The following is an 18,798-nucleotide window of genomic DNA, read 5'->3' as shown; positions in this document are numbered from 1 at the left end:
AAAAAATGTAAACCAAATGTATATTATGAAAAAATATGTACTCTTAAGCAAAAAATTGAAAGTTTTAATTTCCTAAATTACTTCAAAGATTGTTGTTTCTTTATATATTTTACACAATTTATTCCTTTGATTAATTATTTCACAATTATTTATTTATTTAACACTTTAGGGATAGATGCATAATTTTCATGTAACATAAATCAAATCAACAGTAACACTTTTTTGATCTAGGGGAGATTGAACAGTCCTGCCAAAGGTTCTATTTTTATTTTGCAGAATGACTGATGATGAACAAAAGTTCAGTTGATAACGGATATGGTACAAAGCTGCTATCCAGCTCCTGCTCAGGTAGTATGAATGTGTTATGAATAAGAATTCTAAACAAGGTGATACTTTATAACAACTGCACCACACTTTATATAAAAACGTAGCTTTCACATGTGAAACATCTTACAATTCGAGATAAACCTCCTCTATGCTGATTCCTTCTATGTCATTTCAGCGATGTAAAATCTGATATCCCGCCCGAAACATAAAAAAAAAAAAAAAAAACTCCTGAGGGCAGATGCTGCACATGCAGAAACACTAAACATGTGCTTATCTTTGCAATCTATCCTTGCATCCCTTATCATATCACTTTTGAAATATTTTATAAGATTAACTGCCTAATGGCATGACCTCAGTTTTGTAACAATGACGGCGGCAAGTTGTTGTGGATCTGTTAAATGAGGATTCTTCTCCATTACTGAGTGGACTACGTAAGCAGGAAAGATGTTACAAAGGTTCCGATATGTTTGATACTGGTGGTCTGGGATGACATACCGCTCTTGGTGTTCAGCTGCAGATGGCATCTCCCATGGTGAGTTCCAGATTTGTTCCATTTTGTCTGGCATGCTGCGGACCATCACCCGCTCGCAACACGGCATCAGGCTGTTACTCAAAGGATATGAATGATAGCCATAGGACTCATTACCACATGGCAGAGGGTCCCAGCTTGCATGCTGCTCACGGCACAGTGGAGGTCGCCTCTGTCTCATGGGGTTGCTATCATATAGCCTTGAATCTGATATGCTGTCCATACGAGTCATACCAAGAGACCGTGTGGGCTGTGAGGACAAAGGTGGGAGGACATTCTGAGTGAGGGGATAGTCTCCAGGACAGCTGGACCTGGCTCCCACTGCCACATGCTGGATACGTGGTGCCAGATGAGATCCAGACTGCTTACGGGGGACTTGCTTGGGTTCCTCAGGTCCATAACTCTGTACTCTGGTCAGCGCTTCATGACGAAACCCATGGGAGAAAGCTTGCATCCTACCTTGTGCAGGAGACTGCTGCCCCTTCATGCTCTCCTCTAAGCTACTGTCCATGGAGCTCGGGTACAGGTCCCCATAAGAGGAGAAGGAGTCACTGTTTGAATGGCTGAGACAGGATTCAGGGCAGTGGCTGGGATTTCTCTGATACACACCATGCTCGTGCTCCATGCTACAGAAACTGTCGACATTATGCATGCTGCTCATGCTCATGTTTGAAAAATCACTGTGCAGTGAATAATAACCATGGTCGCTAACAGAGTCATACTTTGGGAACTGATCACCGTATGTAATAGAGGCGCCATGACTATTAGTAACTAAAATTGGAGGGTACTGTACACTAGACATGTGCTCCAGGGAACTGTGTGCGAACTGCATGGAACCTGGCACTGGGCTGCTGGCTGATCGTGTGTTCAAGGCCCCAGCTGCGTGGTTCTTGACAGGCTGCATGGTGGGCACGCTGAGAGCAGACACAAGGGAAGGCACTGAATTTGTCTCAGACTTCCTAGCAACGGACAGTGCCTCGGGAGGTTCACAGGCCACTGAGCGAATACTGGGGTCAGATTGACGTTTTGGTGCCACATATTTGACCTCAGTGTTGCTGTCCCCCTTTACAGCAGCTGGACCAGTACCATATTTAGCTAAAGCCCCCTCACTCATTGTCTTCACCGCAGACAATTTGGCAAAAGCCCGTAGTTCATCAGCCACCGACCGCTGCGGCTGGTTGACACGCTCTGGATGATAGTACTTGCACTTATGTCCATATGTGCACTTTTTCCCTTGTGTAAAGAAAGAGTAGATCATGTCAAGAAAAGTACACAATGAAATTATTCAGATAAAAATGTAACGTTATTCAGCCAATGATTTGAAAAGACATTTAGTTCCCATGTTCCTTACCATAGGGGCATGGTTGTTTTTTGTGCTCTGGAACAACAGGACGCTTGCGTAGGAAATTTTCTAAACTTGGACCGTGTCTTCCCAGTGGATCATCAGGTGGCATAAACCTATTCAAAATAGCCATTCAGAAAACGTTATTATTAAATGTCATCTTTTTTTATTTCCAGCATTAAGCCACAAAACAAAATATAATAACTGGTTTCCACATTTTTCCCAATTAGCAAAAGGTCATAATACAATCCCTAAAAAGATTTTGCAAACAGTATTAGTGTATAATATTCACACATAAATAGTCTTACAATGTATTGAATAAATAACAATTCGTACCACAAACTTGGATATAAAGTTTGCTTGTATTGTAGTGGGAAGATATTTTTTTTAACAATCCTCAAAATTTGACTATACTCAGGGGCTGAAGGAGTCAGGATGCAGCAAAGGGCCGCAGGTTGGAGTCAAATCCAGCCAAACCTCTATATATGGGTGCCCGCTCTACCAATTGAGCTACCTGGGCGCCACTAGAGTACATTCTTACATAATTATGCTTCCATGAGATTGAATAATGATTTCTTACTTGTCATTGACAAATGAGTACATTAGGAGACGCTCTTCTATGAACTTCTTCCACTCCGGCTTCTCATTTTGCAAGTCCCTGTAGTTGTCATTTGACACAATAATTCCATCAGAATCATAAGACAGCTTCACTATGAAGCGATCATCATAGCACACCACTCTCCTGCCTTGAACCCTCCGAGATGGGGTGAAAACCAGGATCTTCTCTTTTTCCAGTTTGCGTAATATTTCTTGATCTAAAAGAGAAATTTCAAGGAAGTTGTAATGTTTGTTAACAGCTGGTCACAACTCCATCAAAAACAACCAAAATCTGTTATCCCAATGTATTGGGGATGGCAATGGTATGTATCTTAGGTTATATTATAGTATTTTATCAATTAATAAAAAAGTGTGACGTGTCCTAGCACCCCTTTCTTGCGGACCATGACCACGCCACAAGGTCTACAACAAACTACAACTTACCAACAACTAAGTATAACTTCAAAAAGCTTTGCTACCTGTGATGAGGGCATCGGGCCTCGACTGTTCCTTTCTCCAGGCTGGGACAAACACAGTGATGTCTTTGTGTCCTTTCTCCAAGAACCATTCAACAGCAAGTTGGATACCACGACAAGAGAATACCTCTTTGTTTCCATGGCTAGTACACAAAACAATGTCGTTTAAGGATTTAAGTGCATTCCACATGAAGCAAAGATCAATTAATTGTAAGTGTATTATTTTAGTGTCTTACCTCATTGCCACATTTGAGCCATCAATGACGATGGGCCTGAGGTTATCAAAGGTATCCACAGAGTCGTCTTCCACTGACACCTCTGGACTAACCGTCTCCTTAACACAGGGGGGCCGAGATATTGATGTGGCCGTGCTGATGCAGGGTTGAACTTCAGGCTCTACTTTGTTTCCAAGCCTTACTAACTCGGCAAGAAGGTCGTTAATAAGCGCAGCCGATCCCAGCTTGTTGAGCACTGCCTCCACCTGCTCTCCCGAATAGCCTAACTTTAACGCAAATTCCACCTTAGTCTGATACTCTCTGCCACTGGCAGGCTTGATCCCTGGTCCCGTGCTGGTGTCATCCTCTCGACAATCTTGCGCAGTGCTACTCTGGGAAAAACTGGGCCGGTCAAGGCATGGAGAACGACAGAGCTGTCGGTGGGGTTTTGCGACAGCCAAGGGCTCCCTCTTCTTACACCTGCTGCTGTTCACCTGAACCCTCTGGTGTTGCTGCTCTTCTGATTCGCTTTCCGAGCTGCTTCCATCCTCAGAATCATCACTGGCATGCTGGGCCTTGCTTGAGTCAATGTTCTCCTCCCTGCATGGGCGTTTTTCCATTTTGAGCTTCTCCACCATCGACCATACTGTCATCACGTTCGTCTTGACACCTCAGATTTCCACGCCATGTTTCCTCACCTCCACCGCAACCAGGGAATCATACTGAATGCTGGACTTCAGCGCTACAGGCTCTTTGTGTAGAGCAAAAGTAACACGTTCTCCCTTATGTGGGCAGGCAAAATGAAACTATTAAATCCTGAAAGAGAGCACAATGATAGGCCTCAATTAGTAATGTGTGTATAACAATTAATTAATCTTAAAATAAATTAAGAGAAATTGTTTCCCACTGTTCCAATGAATACACTTTATTTTGTTGGCCCACTGAAAATGATTATTTTGTAATTCCATTTCCCACATTCAAGTCTGCACGTATAAGTGGTTGAAAGTGTATAGATAGATTTGCTGATTTCCTCACCACTGCGCAGCAGCGTGGGAATGACTGCTGGTCATTTAATACACATACACAATACACATTTAAATAAAAAATAGACAAATTTGAAATGAGAACAACCAGGCTATATTGTGCCTTTGATGCTAATGTGTGGAAGCAAATCAGCTTAATGTACACTTAGTCTTACTGTCTTCAGCTACCTCACCTCCCCAACCTCCACCCTACTTCTTGTAGACCAATACATTCTCCACCTGTGGGAAACACTGCTATCTGGGGCAAGTGATACTATTAGTCATATCGGTCACCTGCCCAAATAAACAAGTTACCAAAAGAACCACAGCAGCTCAGGGAAACTATCTGAATTGGGACATGGGCTTTGGTCTCTGTGTCTGACTGTTTAGGTGTTTGTGGTTCGGAAACAATAAGTTTGATCTTTTGTTTAGTTTGCATTTGTTGGTGTAACGGGTTGGTTAAATAGTCTGCAATGTCTGCAGGCTATTCATTTTGTCTGACTAACACTCCTTTTCTCAGTGAAATGCTATGTCTCAACTACAAACTCATTGATTCTTAGAAATTGCTACAGAGTGTAAGTGCTTGTGTATTTATTGCATATTTGCCTACAGCTATATAGTTTGTGTGTGCACCCTTAGAGCGGTTGCTTTACCAAATTAACATGACGTGAGGGACTGTGTTTTCTGCACATAACATCCCATCAGGTGTGTTCATCAGCCAGCTACTGGCTTCCGGCCATGCTGGGTCAAAGCGACTTGCTCTGTACTTCCTGTGCTGACATTTAAATATGAAAAATTACAGAAGTAGTACATTTCTACTTGTTAGACTATTCCTCAATATTTCAGTAACTTGTACCATTGCTTACCCTTCTCTGGTTTGAGTCCCAGACTGACCCTGAACTGTCTCATCTGGCTGGCTGGTTTATTTAGAAAGTGTTAGACCGTTGATAGTCTCGCTTTGCCAGACCCTCCTCCAAAGCGCTCTGGAGGAGGGACTGGCTACTACACATAGCATTCTGGGAAGGGAGGAATAGGTGCTCTGGTTTACTAGCAGAGATGGAAAAAGTACTCACTTCCCGTACTCAAGAAGAAGTACAGACACTTGTGGTAAAAAAATATGCCGGTAAAAGTAGAAGTACAGATTTAACTTATTTACTTAAGTAAAAGTAACAAAGTACAGGCTTGTAAATTTACTTAAAAGTAAATTTAACATTGTAACATTTAACACTGTAAAGGCTACCATACAGATCACGCATATAGGAATCATATATGCTAGCAAATAACAATAAACCCACTATTAATTCCATTATCTTAATGCAGTGTAACTGTAGCATGTAACTAATGCACCTAAAATACAAACGTGAATTTACGCCATTATGAATCAACAACCAGGCGCAATCTAGCTAACAAGTTAGGAACACACACAACCACATCACTAGCTAACTTACTTTAAATGTGCCAGAACTACAGACCAACACAACAACAGACTTAAATGAACTGACAACATTAGTTATACGACTTAGTTCAAGAACACACACACACAATCTCAACTGATTATCTTCGGGACAGCTAGTCTCTTTTTTACGGCCCCCCGTAAACTACAACACCAACACAAAAATATCTATTAATTTAATGATTACATAAGGTACTTTCTAGGAGGAGACATGTTATTCAATTTTATTAAAGGTAAAAATATACAGTATATAGAATATCTTTCCTATCCTGCTCACGTTTATAAAACCGTGGGCACGGATTGTTATAAATCTGTGCTCTCAGTTTGTTAAACCGTTTAGTTGTTTTTTTCCTCAGCTGACCTCAGTTGTACTTCGTTACTTCCTATCTCTGTTTATTAGCATTTCTTTAAACCAATCACAATCGTCTTGGGTCACCGGAGAAAAGCTGCGGGGCCGCTGCAAAGTAGGCTCCAAAGGAACATGTGTACGTTTAAAAGTTGTTTCGGTCGTGAGACAGAAAACTCAGATTGTCTGGCTTTACCCTGCAGAGATCTGAGGAGCAGTTAACCTTAGTCCTCAGAAATCAACCGGAGTTTGAAATGCCAGTACAAAGGAAGCCCAAGGCAACAGATATCTGGCCTAAGTGAGTGAAATCACTTCACTCACTTATCAGATATTAGAAGATATTGACAGATATTGACAGACAGTATAGGGAATTAAACTTCCCTATACTGAGTTACTGTCATAGTATAAAGATGTTAAAATAGCCTAATTATAACCTCTCACTTTCCTTCTCTGTCCCGTGCTTTTTTTATTAAAAAAACACTTATCTTCATTTTACTTCTATAATTAAAAATGTAAAGTTGTTGCAAGTTATTTTATACATCATTGTCAACTGACTATTTTTTAAGGCTGGTTGTCATTAGAAATGTTTCTACTCATGTTAGTACCAGGAGAGGCAGGTATGCCTTTCATCCAGACCTGGTCCATCTAGAGTTAGATAGGCAGGGAAACCCCTCAGAGCTGTAAGCTGTAGCCAACTGCGCATTGATACTGTAGCAAAGCCTCTACAGCAGTGTTGCATTTGCGAAACACGTTTGCCCTAGTTGTAGCCTAGTAGGTATGCGGAGGGAAAGATGTGTGGCAATAGCATCAGCATCTGAATATTACAGGAATTCACTTTGGTATTTAACAAAAATACATAAATACATGAAAGACAATAAACTGTCACTGATCCCCTGCTTGTAGGTGCAATATGGAAAACTATATAGATGAAACAGACAGCTAAGTCTCCATCTGACTTCCCTGGTCCCTTGCTAACTGGTGTTAAACTAAAAACCAGTCTTCCTGCACAAAATGTGTTAATGTGCTGCAGAGCAACCCTCGCTTCTATGTGCACAAAAGCCTTACTGGTCTAGCAAGCAACATTCGAGCCAGACACACATGGGGTGAGCGCATGAGTTAACATAACCTGAGACAAAGTGTGGGCTGAACAGTGTATCCCTGCGCCTCCAACCCTCCAACAGACACTTCTGGATTGAACAGAAGTCCCTAGGGAACAAAGCTGTTTCATGGTAAAGCAGAACACGACTTCAGGGGAGCCTGCAGTGTAATCATGCAACACTGTTAACAGCTTCGATTGTACATTTTTACATTATATGGATATTGGTCATGAAAAAATCTTTACAACAAGTGCATTAATTAACAGAAACACTACACCACAGTTTTCCCCCAGTCTTGCAGAGAGTAGAATACAGCCAGCTTCGAGCTTCAAAAGGCGCAGCCCATGATGTGCGTTGCTTAGCAACACAGCCTTGTCATCAGCTAACTCCTTTTTACCAGTCACGACTAACACAAACACAGCTCATCATCTCTCTTCAGGCAGTCAGTAAACGCACAACACAGCTACACTACAACTCAATACTAAAACTCTTGAGGCACCTTATTTTGCAATAAAAAGTGACGTTACACAGCAAATACTATGTCACTAGCAGCACCATCGTCACGTAACACACAAGACTGATATTTATGGAAGACCCTGAAGGTTGATAAGATATTTTGAGGGTCAAACTATGGCTACAAATGCATAGCTTTTAATGGCAGTGTTCTGTATAGCCTGTGTCGCAGCATCAGTTGTCAGACACTGTCTCACTGCTGATCACAACTTGTATGACATAGATTGAGAAGATAAGATTTAAACAACTAGCTAAAAAAGGAGGGACGTTGAGGCACTTTTGTGGGAGTCACACATCCCACTGCCATTTAAGACATGTATGACCAAATCAATACATGTTTAGGGGAGCAGCGCTCTTCCAATCATGTCCCTTCCACCTCCAGATACACAGGCTTAGACTCAGCAAGGCCTCCAGACTCTCTCTCTGCACATGCACAGGCTCGTGTGGTTACGTTTCATAGCAACAAGTGAAACCGGTCCCTGAAGCCATCGTTTACATTGCTGACCCTATATAGTATACAATATGAAGCAGTGTTATACTGCACCATAGTCAGTGTTGGATACATGTTCCACTTGGCTAGTCAGATATCTTGATGGGAATTGACTTTGATCTAATTAATAAAAATTGAAGGTTGCAGCCACCACTGTATAAAAACAAGTCAGTTTTATTTTTATGAAACCAAGCAATGACAGAATGCAACTAAATGTTACTGTGATAGCTAAAAAAGAGAAAATAAGATTGGTTTCCAGTAATCGGCATGGAGATTGGAGCAGTTCTTCATCATCAAAACTACAAAACTGAGATGTTCTTGAACAGTGGCTACTGCAACAGCTTATCACTGTTCTGTCATTTACGCATTTGAAGATTTTCTGAGCTTAAAAGTACAAACAAATATATTTAAGAGTGTAAGTTTTTGGTAATGAGTCATAGTAAACTCTCACCCAAGGCATGGAACCAAGAAGGACTAATATGTTCTTATTCCTTCTTTACATTGATCAGATGATGGCACTATGATCCCATTACACTTTAGACTCATTCTGTCTCTCGCTGTCCGTCACATCATAAACTAGAACTCAACAACTTGCTTCATACTTTTCCATTCTTCAAAATGTATTGTATATCATGTTATGTCTAGTTTGTTTAGATTTTTAAACATAATTTCGACTTGTAGAGACTTATCCAATTCATAATGTCTTTAAATACATTGGAAACTATAGTTATTTCAAAGTTAAAACTATCCCTTTAGCAGAAGGGTATTAAAAGTAGGCAAAAAGAAAGTGAGGTTTTAACTGAATTCTCATATTCAACCACTTTTGACTTTACAGCACACATGAATGTGCAACCAAATTCAAACACCGCATTGACCCAAATGACAGTGACCACACTTAAAAACTCCCTAACTGTTGAATTAACCTAGCTAGGTGGACTATATTTTCTCATCCATTAGCTAACTAACGTTAGTTGACACGTCAATAGAAAACTGAAGCGCTTGATATAGTTAATTGGCAACAGCATCATGACTTGAGAGGGGTGTAAGGGAGAAACAATGACAGCAAGAAAGATCTTATACTCACAACACACCGCGTTACAACAATACTACTGCACACGACGCAACCTTTGTGGTTGAATTTGATTAGAGGAAACTGGTTTGACATCCCTAGCTAGGCCCAGAGTTACGGTTAGCAGACGCTAGCATGGTAGTTTACCGTTACTTGGCCAGCTGGAGAGTCAACATTTTAGCTAAATAAACTAACCAGCCGACTTCGGTTTATCTTGTCGGTCAGGTGCCATATAGCGATAAGATGGCTATTATTGCAAGCTAACGCTAACTACCAAGCTTGTCAGGCAACCCGGTCTCCGTTTCGTTAGCTAACGTACAGTGGTTCCACAGGCTAACATTGCTAACATTAGCTTTAGCTAGCTAGCTGCCTAGCGTGTGCCAAGATATTTGCCGGAATACTACTGTAACTTGAGGTAAAGTTGACGATCATTTAACATTTTCAACAGGGGTAAAACCACAGCAACACAGCACTATTCTCGACTGAATCAGCAAATATATCACTTCTAGCGTTGATTTCAGGCGGTGCTCATCTTACCTTGTTGCTGTCATCCTCCTCGCCTGTAAGTTATGTTTTGCTGCCATTGGCGCTGTCGCAGTTTGGTCAGGGTTGCCAGATAACGCAAGGGAAACAAGTAATCTAAGCGGTAAAAAGACACCGGGTTCATTCCACCGCTACAAACTTGATTTTTGCCCTATGCTACTGAATCAGACGTTTCATCAAGGCAGCGCTTTTGTGATACTTTCTTCGTGGCTTGTGTAGGGACATTTACCGTAACACTGAGCAATGCAAACAAGCAAGGGCAGATTTGTCATAGATTCCAACAGGGGGTAGTTGAAATGAACTTCATGAACTCAAATCGGAATTTACATTATAATGAAATGTACTGCTTTTATTTGAGTCCACAATCACATAACCTACTCTGTTCTAGTTTTTTTTTTTATGATTTCTTTATTTAAAAGGGATATTGCACATTAATCAACATAAGCACAGAGTCCAACTTGTTCAAATTGTGCAAGATTTAGCCATGCAGGCTAATTTTCAGTGGCAGTCCTTGCAGGTTGATTGTTTGAATACAAAAGCGTGATCTAGCACAGTGGTTCTTCAATACTGCTTTCAATAACTACCCCCGTTTGAAATATGTTTTTAGCCAAGTACCCCTTGACAAGTGCAGAACTATTTTGGGAGAAAAATAGCATTAATAAAGAGGTGCTACGCCATCATGTCTAATTTACTAAAAAACACCAAAAAAAATCTTAAATGTCAAATGTTTAGTAGAAATATTAGGAATTTTGCATTCATATGCAAAAATATTTTTTAAATGTACATATCTTTTTTTTTTAAATCACACACAGACCTGAAGTACTCCAAAGTACACCCAGTTGAGAAACACTGATCTAGCAGATCATAGTACTCATACTTAGTATGTTTTTCAACAAATCATGTATATGGTGTACATGCATACTCAAGACAGGGGCACTTTGGTGTACACGTTCTACTCCTGTGTTTAGGTCAATTTGAAACAATAAACTGCTTATAGGTTTTCAACGTGAATGGGTTTGCAAATGTGTATGCAATACAAAAAAAATCTGCCAGTGTTTCCCTGCCTTTGGCTCCATGGATGCTGGAATAGACTGCAGCTCCTGCCTCACCCTGAATATGCAACAGTGACAGAAAATAAAAATGGAAAAATGCATGTCTTGTTGTGTTTATTTTAGTGTAAGGCAGTGTTCTACTCTGACAAAAAAACAGTAACAGATTTTCAAGAGAAATCCTCTAATGTAACATGAGTGTAATTTCACAACAAACTAAATCCAAAATAAAACAAAAAGAATAGTGACAATTTGTAATACCCATTTGGAATACAATGTTACAGTGTACAAATAGTTGAGAATATAAATACAAATTTAACATTTGTTCAATATTACACTATAAAAAAAACTACATATCAAACACAAAATGCACAAGAAAATGATATCAAAAAGTTTATCTTTTGACATTTTAAAATCCAAACAAAAATCAAACTATGTTTTCATTCCACAAGCTTACTTGAATGCAGTAATGGAGTACATCATTTCAGTAAGATGGTCAAGCGGTTAGAAAATGGGAACAACAACAAAAAACAGCCACAGTAAGGCCAAATCTTCTCAGGCCAAAAGCAAACAGTAAATCTGAGACCAGTTAGGTACTACCTAGTTTTTTTCCCCCTCGATTTGTTTTTCTCCACAATTTTATAGATATTTTACTCTGGCGTTTTTTTCAACGTCTTATCTAAAGCAATTTCACACAAGGGGTAACTGCACGTAAATGTGCTATAGTTAAGAACAAGTAGATAGGCCTTGCATAGCTATCTACAGTATGTAAATGAAGTGACAGCTGAAGTTAAGTTGCAAAAACTATCACTCCATCTGACATTTCTTATGCATGCTTATCCTGTTTTGGGTTGAGGGGAAGAAATAGGTGATGTTTTAAGATTAAGCAAAATACAATAACAGCATAACAAGAGACATGTTTTATACTGAGGACTGAGCTATTCCTCTCTGTGAATTAAGATAGTCTGTTGTTTGTTTCCTAAACCCAGTCTGTCCTGAAATGAGGTAAACCCTAAACAGCTAAAAACAGTCAAATTGAGCATCGTGACAGGCCAACATAAAGCTTACTGGGGTAAAGAGAGGTTGTGAAAAGTAACTAAACACAAACATAGGCTGGCAGTTAACGCATAAGCCTACAAATGTATTGGGGCAATTGGCAAGGTAAGCAAGACTTGGCTAGCCCTGTGTGGCTGTGCTATGGAGACCAGGCTAATACAGTATACACCCATTAAACAGTGTGGCATTACTACTGAGACCTGGACACTGAGGCTACATATGGATTTAATCCTTCTAGTGAAATTCAATAGCTTAATGAGATGAATCGGTCAGCATTTGCAATGTGAATTCAACTATTACTTGCTTAAACATGTTGAATAGACTGACGTGTGTGGCCTGTGTGAAACAAACAGCTGTTACTGTGCAAATACAGGAAAATCCCTTTTTACTTCCCAATGAGCCAGCCATGTACTTGACGCAGCATGATGGCAAAGACTCCACATTTCAGAATATAAAATTTCAGTTCACGTCCTGCCTCTCACAGTGAACAACATGTTTTCAAATTAATATGTTGTGCAAGTAAAAAAAATTAAGCAACAATTACTCCTTTGGATGTAACATAAAAGCACTCTTTAGCACATATACATGTGATCTCAATGCCAAGAGCATTTCAATTAAAGGTTGCATCGGGGAGTGTGCTGCAGGCCACATCCCTTGGTGTTCTTGATTCACGGAGGATTGCCATTTTCTCTTTAGACACACCTGCATTCAGAGGACTCCCAGTATGAGATATTCCGTCTCTACCTGCCACTGGTCTGCTTTTACCACACTGATTATAGGATTGCAAATTAGTGGCAGCTTTACAAAAAACATCCTCATCAACATTGTCTGATTCATCATCCATAATTCCAGAATAAACAAAGGTGCTATGAGGTAAACAGGAATCAGACTGCGGAGGAAGGCAATGCTGCCTGTTGTACAGCTCGGTGTTCTGTGGAATTAAATCACAGGACGCTCTGTCGGACACCTCGGAGCAAAGTTGGGATGTGCTGTTAGGACAATCGCTGCTGGATGAACTAGAAAATATTTTGCGTTTTCCTTGAATTTGACTGAGACTCTGTACTTTCTCAGTGAATTGCCCATCTGTCAGTGGAAGGCTTAAAGCCATTTCTGACCTGGTTTGCCACGATAAGGTCATAATGCTGCTACTGTCTCTAACCTCTGACACGAGTACATTCTTTTTGTAATATGGTGAGGAATCTCTTTCAGAGTCTTTTTCAGTTTGAGAACAAGAAACGATAGCAGCTGTGTTCTCTCTGTACGCGTCAGGCATCTTCAACTCAAGGCTTTTTGTGTCCAGAGACCTACTTCTCCTGTCTAAAGACAACGGATAAGGCATGGACTGACTGACTCTTGTAAGGCCTAGGTGCCGCGGGAGACTAGCAATTGCCCATGTATTACTGATCAGGTTCTGTTCATACAGGTCTAACATTTGATAGTCACATTCAGCAAATGCATCTTTTTGTAGGTAGCTTTCTTCAAATTCTTGATAGGGCGATGAGATGTCCTCCTCCAGTTCCATATGAATCTGCTCATCGTATTCACCCTCATTATGCATATCCACCACATCAAATGTGACTATGGTAGGTAAGGCCTGCATATTTGGAGTGAAGGCAGTTTGTGTCTCCAAATCATCCACATTGTTGTGCAGGTTACTCAGCATCTGAGCGTGTTTTGTGTAGTCTACGAGGGCTTGAGAGAAACACACAGTTTGCCCATCATCCAAGTCCTTGTTATCATCTGGAGACGGAGAATTGATATTCTTATATGGTAAAGCTACGGGCTTGTTTTCCTCGAGGTGTTGCTCTTTGGGTTCACAAAATGTTTCAAAATCTGGGTCAGATGTGCTTCCGAACGACACACTGCTGTTCCTTTTCTCACACTCGGCATTCAGGGATTTTGTTCTTTTTTCAGTTACAGCAGGCGCAATTCCCTTTTTATCAAATACATCTGGTTCTATAATATTCTTGTTGACTGATGCTTCGGCTTTTGAATTCAAATTATGGTTTTTATTCGTACCGATTTCCTGGCAACCAACCACGTTTTGTGCCAACTCCGAAGACTTACTGCATGTGTTCGGCGTCTCTCGGCAATCGCGAACTTTGTACAGTTTAGCACTTAGTTTTAACCGATTCATGTCTGGAACAAAGGCGGAATCTGTCACATCAACTGGCTCACTGAAATACTCGCACTGTTTTGAACTGGGCAGTTTGGATTTGTTTTCATAATGTGGACTGATGAGACTTTCATCAGGTGCAAAAAGCTCATAGAGGGCATCGCCGCTGTAACTGTCCCTGGGTAATCTCTCTGCCCTTAGTCGGTCCGCTTTTTCTTGTCTGTCCTCTGGCCCCGGGGTAGTTGAATCATAGTAGCCCTCGTCACTATTTGGAACTGATTCTTGATGCTCACTTTGAGGAGTTAACGCATCAGCAATTGAAGAAACATCCATGCCACTGGCTTGCTGTGCACTGTTACTGTTCAGTAAGTCCACATTGTGAGAACTTGTCAGGTCAGCGGTCAAATCAGTATGATCTTGGCTGCAAGTACAGCAAATTTCCTCTGATGCATTATTTCCCCAGAAATCATGTAGACACTCCTCATCCAAATCTTCGGGTGAGGCCATTTCTTCACCGCCACCCTGATAAGTAAGGTAACAAGAAGCCCTCTTTCCTCCATTTCTGCTCCTTTCTCCTGACACCGTGCTCTCTGTGATACTTTCGTCTTCTTGATCTGCAATGATGTCCCCGCAGCCAGTGAGGGAATCAAAGCTCTTTAATGATGCTACGTCTCCATAAATCAGGTTTAGCTGATCCGATGAGCAAGCAGGGGTTTCGGACTTCAATCTGGGCTCAGGCATCGTCTCGAGTTTCAGGCAAGGATCGCTCCGTCCTCTAGAACTCTCCTTCAATTCACTGGAAACTGCGGTCATCAATTTAATTTCCTCTATTTCTTCGTCACAAGTCTCATCATTGAGCTCAGACTTTGGGCTGTCTTGCGCCACGCTCTTCTCGGATGGCACCTCATCAGCATCAATACATTCAGGCCTAATGGAAATCTCACATATAACATCTGCAAAATCAGGCACATCAGGTTCAGATCCCAGGCACTCTGTGACATACTGGCTGGTGTTGTCCTGGACAACGGGCACCTCTTCCTTGCAGCAAGGGGAGGACATTGCAATCATTTCAGTTTTATCCAACCCAACATTTTTATGGTTTCTGTGATACTTAAAACTTTGAAAAAGACTCCTAAAACCCCTTTTCTGCCGGGTAAGAGTCAGGGATTTCTGGTCAGCGGTGTGGTGACTACATTCATTGTGACAGCTGCTGTGGAGCTCTCCAGCAGAGTCCCTCTGGCAGTGGTACTCAAAATCTCCTGCTGAGGTGTACCCGCTTCTCAGATTGTCATCATAACTAACCTTACTTAGCCCATCATGTGTTCTGCTTTTGTGGATTCCTTTCTTAGAAGACCACTTGTTCCTTCCTCCAAAGAAGCTTGGTAAAATACAGATACCTTTCCGAACTCCAAAAAATGTCAGGGCAGTCCTCCTGAATTTTCCAGATTTCTGGGATTTCACTGCAGCACTCATGGCATCTGGCTGAGGCTCTTCCATGATGTCGTTATGACTGCGCCGGGAAGTCTGCGCTGGGACAGAAGCCAAATCCTCGGTGTCACTTGGTAGCTCGTCTACCTTACGAGAAGCCATGGCGACCACGTTTTACAAAAGCAGTCCAACGGCAGGCATAGCAGCTGAATTTTCTAAATCAGCTGATAGGATCACTGCGGTGAATGTGTCCTTCATCTGGTACGAGCCCTGTATTGAGATAGTTGAGACCAAAATCAATGTTCACTTCAAATTTCTGCCACGCTGATATTAAGCACTCACATTGCAGACTTTGAACATCACCTCCATTAGACGGTTAGAATTTCTACTAGCTAGAATACTCCCCAGTGTCCTCCATATCAACGTGGCCATCAGCCTTTGTTTTACTTTTAACATCTAGTAGTGCATTAGGACATACCAAGATGTGAGAAGACAAGTCTTTGACTGAGGTGTGTTCATTTGGTTAAGCCTACCGGGGATGAGTGACTTTTTTTGTCAGTTAAAATTACTCAACCGTATATACAAAAAAATCTTTACTTCATATTTGTTATGTGTTCATGTTTTTAATATGTTCTCAGTGTGGGTTTGCATGAGCCAGAGTCTTTGCCCTTGTATTCTCTCTATGTTAACTCGACATCCGTATGGCTCGTTCCAGTGTGTGGGTTATGGCTTTGTATAGCCATGTGTGCCGGTTTTCCCTTCTGGTGACACAAACCCTGACTTTCCTGAATGCATTTCCATTTTCTGTGGTTTCTTGTTGTCTTAGTTGCATTTAATTTAATTTATTTTTTAAGTTAAAATGCTAATAATGTAATGTTTTGTCTTGGCACCTTCTGCTACAAGTCATTTGAGCCAATCTTCTGTCAAGAAAGCCACATAAATAAATGTATGAATGCGTCTGCAATATTATTGTGGAGCCACTTTGACTACTGAGAAAACAAATAAAAAACTGCCCCAACTGCAAAACTACAGACCAGTGAAACAAGCTTAAACTCCTTTTACATCATCGATGTAAGGCGTACAGGCCTAAGGAACTTAGTGCATTAATTACATATGAATATACATACCCTATACTCATACTGAATCTATTGTCTTTGTATTGCATATTTCTGTTTTGTTTATATTTCTGTAAGTATGTTATGTATATCGTTCTGTGGGAGAATACAACTAAACCAAACCAATACATACAAACTTATACATCTATGCCAGAGAATTGAGTGCAATTGTGTTTAGTTACACAGTTAGCTATAACTGACTGAAAGTTAATCAAAGATAAAATAAAAAGCGTAAGCTGGTGACTATAGGTGATGAAGCAGCAGGCTACAGATGCCACTATGCTGGTAAAAGGAGGGTCAAAGAATCTCCAAAATGTACTTTAAATGAGAGCCGTGGCAAAGATAATAAACGTGTAGCTATCGTTGAATTCAGTCCAACTAACAGACCAAGTTCTAACAATTGTTCATGTAAAACTAAATGACATATTAGCACATTCATGCGACAGAGCTAACTGAGTCGTAAGGTAAACAAACTTACCAACTAACGTAAAGCCAAAGTCTCGCAGCAGCGCGGAGCTGGTGTTGGTTTCTCGGCCAGGAGACGTAGTTACATCTCAATGCGTGGTTTCTGCTACCGCGCGCTTTAACTTTGGGTTACTGCAGTCGACTTGGGCCCGCGCGCTTCCACCAGCTTCGGTTTCATTTGTTTGCAGCCACCGTTAGCTAACGCTAGCGCTGGGGTGATTGCTAACAGCGTTAAGCCCACTCACCAGTGTGTCCGGCAGTTTGTGGCTGTAACGGGAGTCTGACAGCGGGTAACGTTAAACCACATCGCAGCAAAACAGTGTGGTATGAATACGCAGACCAACCATAGGTATTGGATTAATGTGTCTAGTTTAGCCACGCACGCGACGCCGATTTTACTTGAGATGTTCAGCGTTTAAATGCTGGATGATAACCGACAGACTCCTCAGGTAATTTACCCAAAACTCCTTTCGTGAGCCTCCTGGGCGCATGCTAGTGACGCAACATGTGTGTAGGTGTTATTTTCTTGTTAGAAAAATTAGATAGTCACACAGTATATATCACGAACTTCGTCAATAAAGGCTTATTTTGTGTTTGATACATTTCGCATGGACTAACAATACATTATTTAAATTTGTATTAGGTTTTGTATTATTCTTGTAATTATTTTCTATATTATATTTTCTTTTTAATGGCCTGCGCCCTATGAGCAGTTTTTGTGTACGTAGCTACATACTGTTATATTAAATACATTTTTAAGTTTTAAAACAAACGATATAATAATAATTATACTAAAACTAATAATAAAGTATTTCATCTGGAAAAACGTATAATTGCATATTTCCAAAATATATATTTCCATACCTGTATATGCTCTACTATCATTCTATCTATATCAATCGTATGGTCCATGGTACACATGGTATTACATGTTCCTGTGTAGTTAAGGGAACCTTAATGAGGTGGGATATTTGAATTAGTCTAGGACAGGTTTAACGAAAACAATGCTGATGTGTCATTTGTGAATAAAAGAAAACACCTTTAAAAAGTTTAAAAAATATATATAAACTTTATTTATAGTTACATATTTATCGGAGCATAAAAATTAGAAAATGCTGGTGGGGGAAGACAAGTGCATGAGACAAACTTACATAATATAATTAAATAAATACACAAAACACAATAAATAAATAAAAAGATGTATAAAAAAAAAAGCTTCTATTAAATTTTTAGTCCTGGATGTGATATTTAGCTAGAAGCAAGATAAGGTTTGTCACACATAAAAAATAATCTGAGTCCTCTCTCCAAAAACCAGAAGATAACATTTTCCTACCACAAGGGGTTAATGTGGATGTACGGGAAACAATTTCTATGACATGTTTCCAGAATCTCTCTGAGTAATCACAGTACCAAAACAAGTGAAAACTTCTTCAATATGAAGATCCCGGCAGGAGCAGGAGAATACTCAGGATGGATCATTTTGGTCTATGATACATAATTAAGGAAAGAAATATATAAACACATCATTAAAATAGTTGTCTTATTTACAA

The 18,798-nt window shown here is 40.4% G+C and overlaps 2 protein-coding genes across 3 annotated transcripts; both read right to left on the bottom strand.

Moving 5' to 3' along the window:
• zc3h12b (zinc finger CCCH-type containing 12B) lies at positions 1 to 10,269 on the bottom strand. The gene is made up of 6 exons (XM_032533112.1): positions 10,014 to 10,269; positions 3,508 to 4,302; positions 3,275 to 3,414; positions 2,779 to 3,013; positions 2,208 to 2,314; positions 1 to 2,089 (listed from the first exon to the last, which is right to left on the bottom strand). Exons 2-6 carry the CDS (start codon positions 4,137 to 4,139, stop codon positions 666 to 668), a joined length of 2,538 nt encoding a protein of 845 aa, XP_032389003.1. The 5' UTR covers positions 4,140 to 4,302; positions 10,014 to 10,269; the 3' UTR covers positions 1 to 665.
• A 902-nt stretch (positions 10,270 to 11,171) lies between these two features.
• On the bottom strand, positions 11,172 to 17,738 carry amer1 (APC membrane recruitment protein 1). 2 transcript variants are annotated; one of them, XM_032534517.1, is made up of 3 exons: positions 17,262 to 17,738; positions 12,730 to 15,938; positions 11,172 to 12,686 (listed from the first exon to the last, which is right to left on the bottom strand). In XM_032534517.1, exon 2 carries the CDS (start codon positions 15,828 to 15,830, stop codon positions 12,735 to 12,737), a length of 3,096 nt encoding a protein of 1,031 aa, XP_032390408.1. In that variant the 5' UTR covers positions 15,831 to 15,938; positions 17,262 to 17,738; the 3' UTR covers positions 11,172 to 12,686; positions 12,730 to 12,734. The 2 variants fall into 2 exon arrangements, with proteins under 2 accessions (XP_032390408.1, XP_032390407.1); XM_032534516.1 differs by having other exon boundaries at positions 11,172 to 15,938.
• Positions 17,739 to 18,798: the final 1,060 nt, after the last annotated feature.

This window comes from Etheostoma spectabile, chromosome 13 (genome assembly GCF_008692095.1).
Source record: "Etheostoma spectabile isolate EspeVRDwgs_2016 chromosome 13, UIUC_Espe_1.0, whole genome shotgun sequence".
NCBI lineage: Eukaryota > Metazoa > Chordata > Actinopteri > Perciformes > Percidae > Etheostoma > Etheostoma spectabile.
This window is presented reverse-complemented; position numbering and strand designations above follow the sequence as displayed.

What these genes read in the sequence shown, in the direction of transcription:
- zc3h12b (XM_032533112.1), bottom strand. Translation starts at nt 4,139, where the DNA reads ATGACAGTATGGTCGATGGTGGAGAAGCTCAAAATGGAAAAACGCCCA. An exon ending in GGCTCAAATGTGGCAATGAG is followed by an intron (nt 3,415 to 3,507) that starts GTAAGACACTAA and finishes TTTGTGTACTAG; the next exon opens with CCATGGAAACAAAGAGGTAT. An exon ending in TACTCATTTGTCAATGACAA is followed by an intron (nt 2,315 to 2,778) that starts GTAAGAAATCAT and finishes TATTTTGAATAG; the next exon opens with GTTTATGCCACCTGATGATC.
- amer1 (XM_032534516.1), bottom strand. Translation starts at nt 15,830, where the DNA reads ATGGCTTCTCGTAAGGTAGACGAGCTACCAAGTGACACCGAGGATTTG.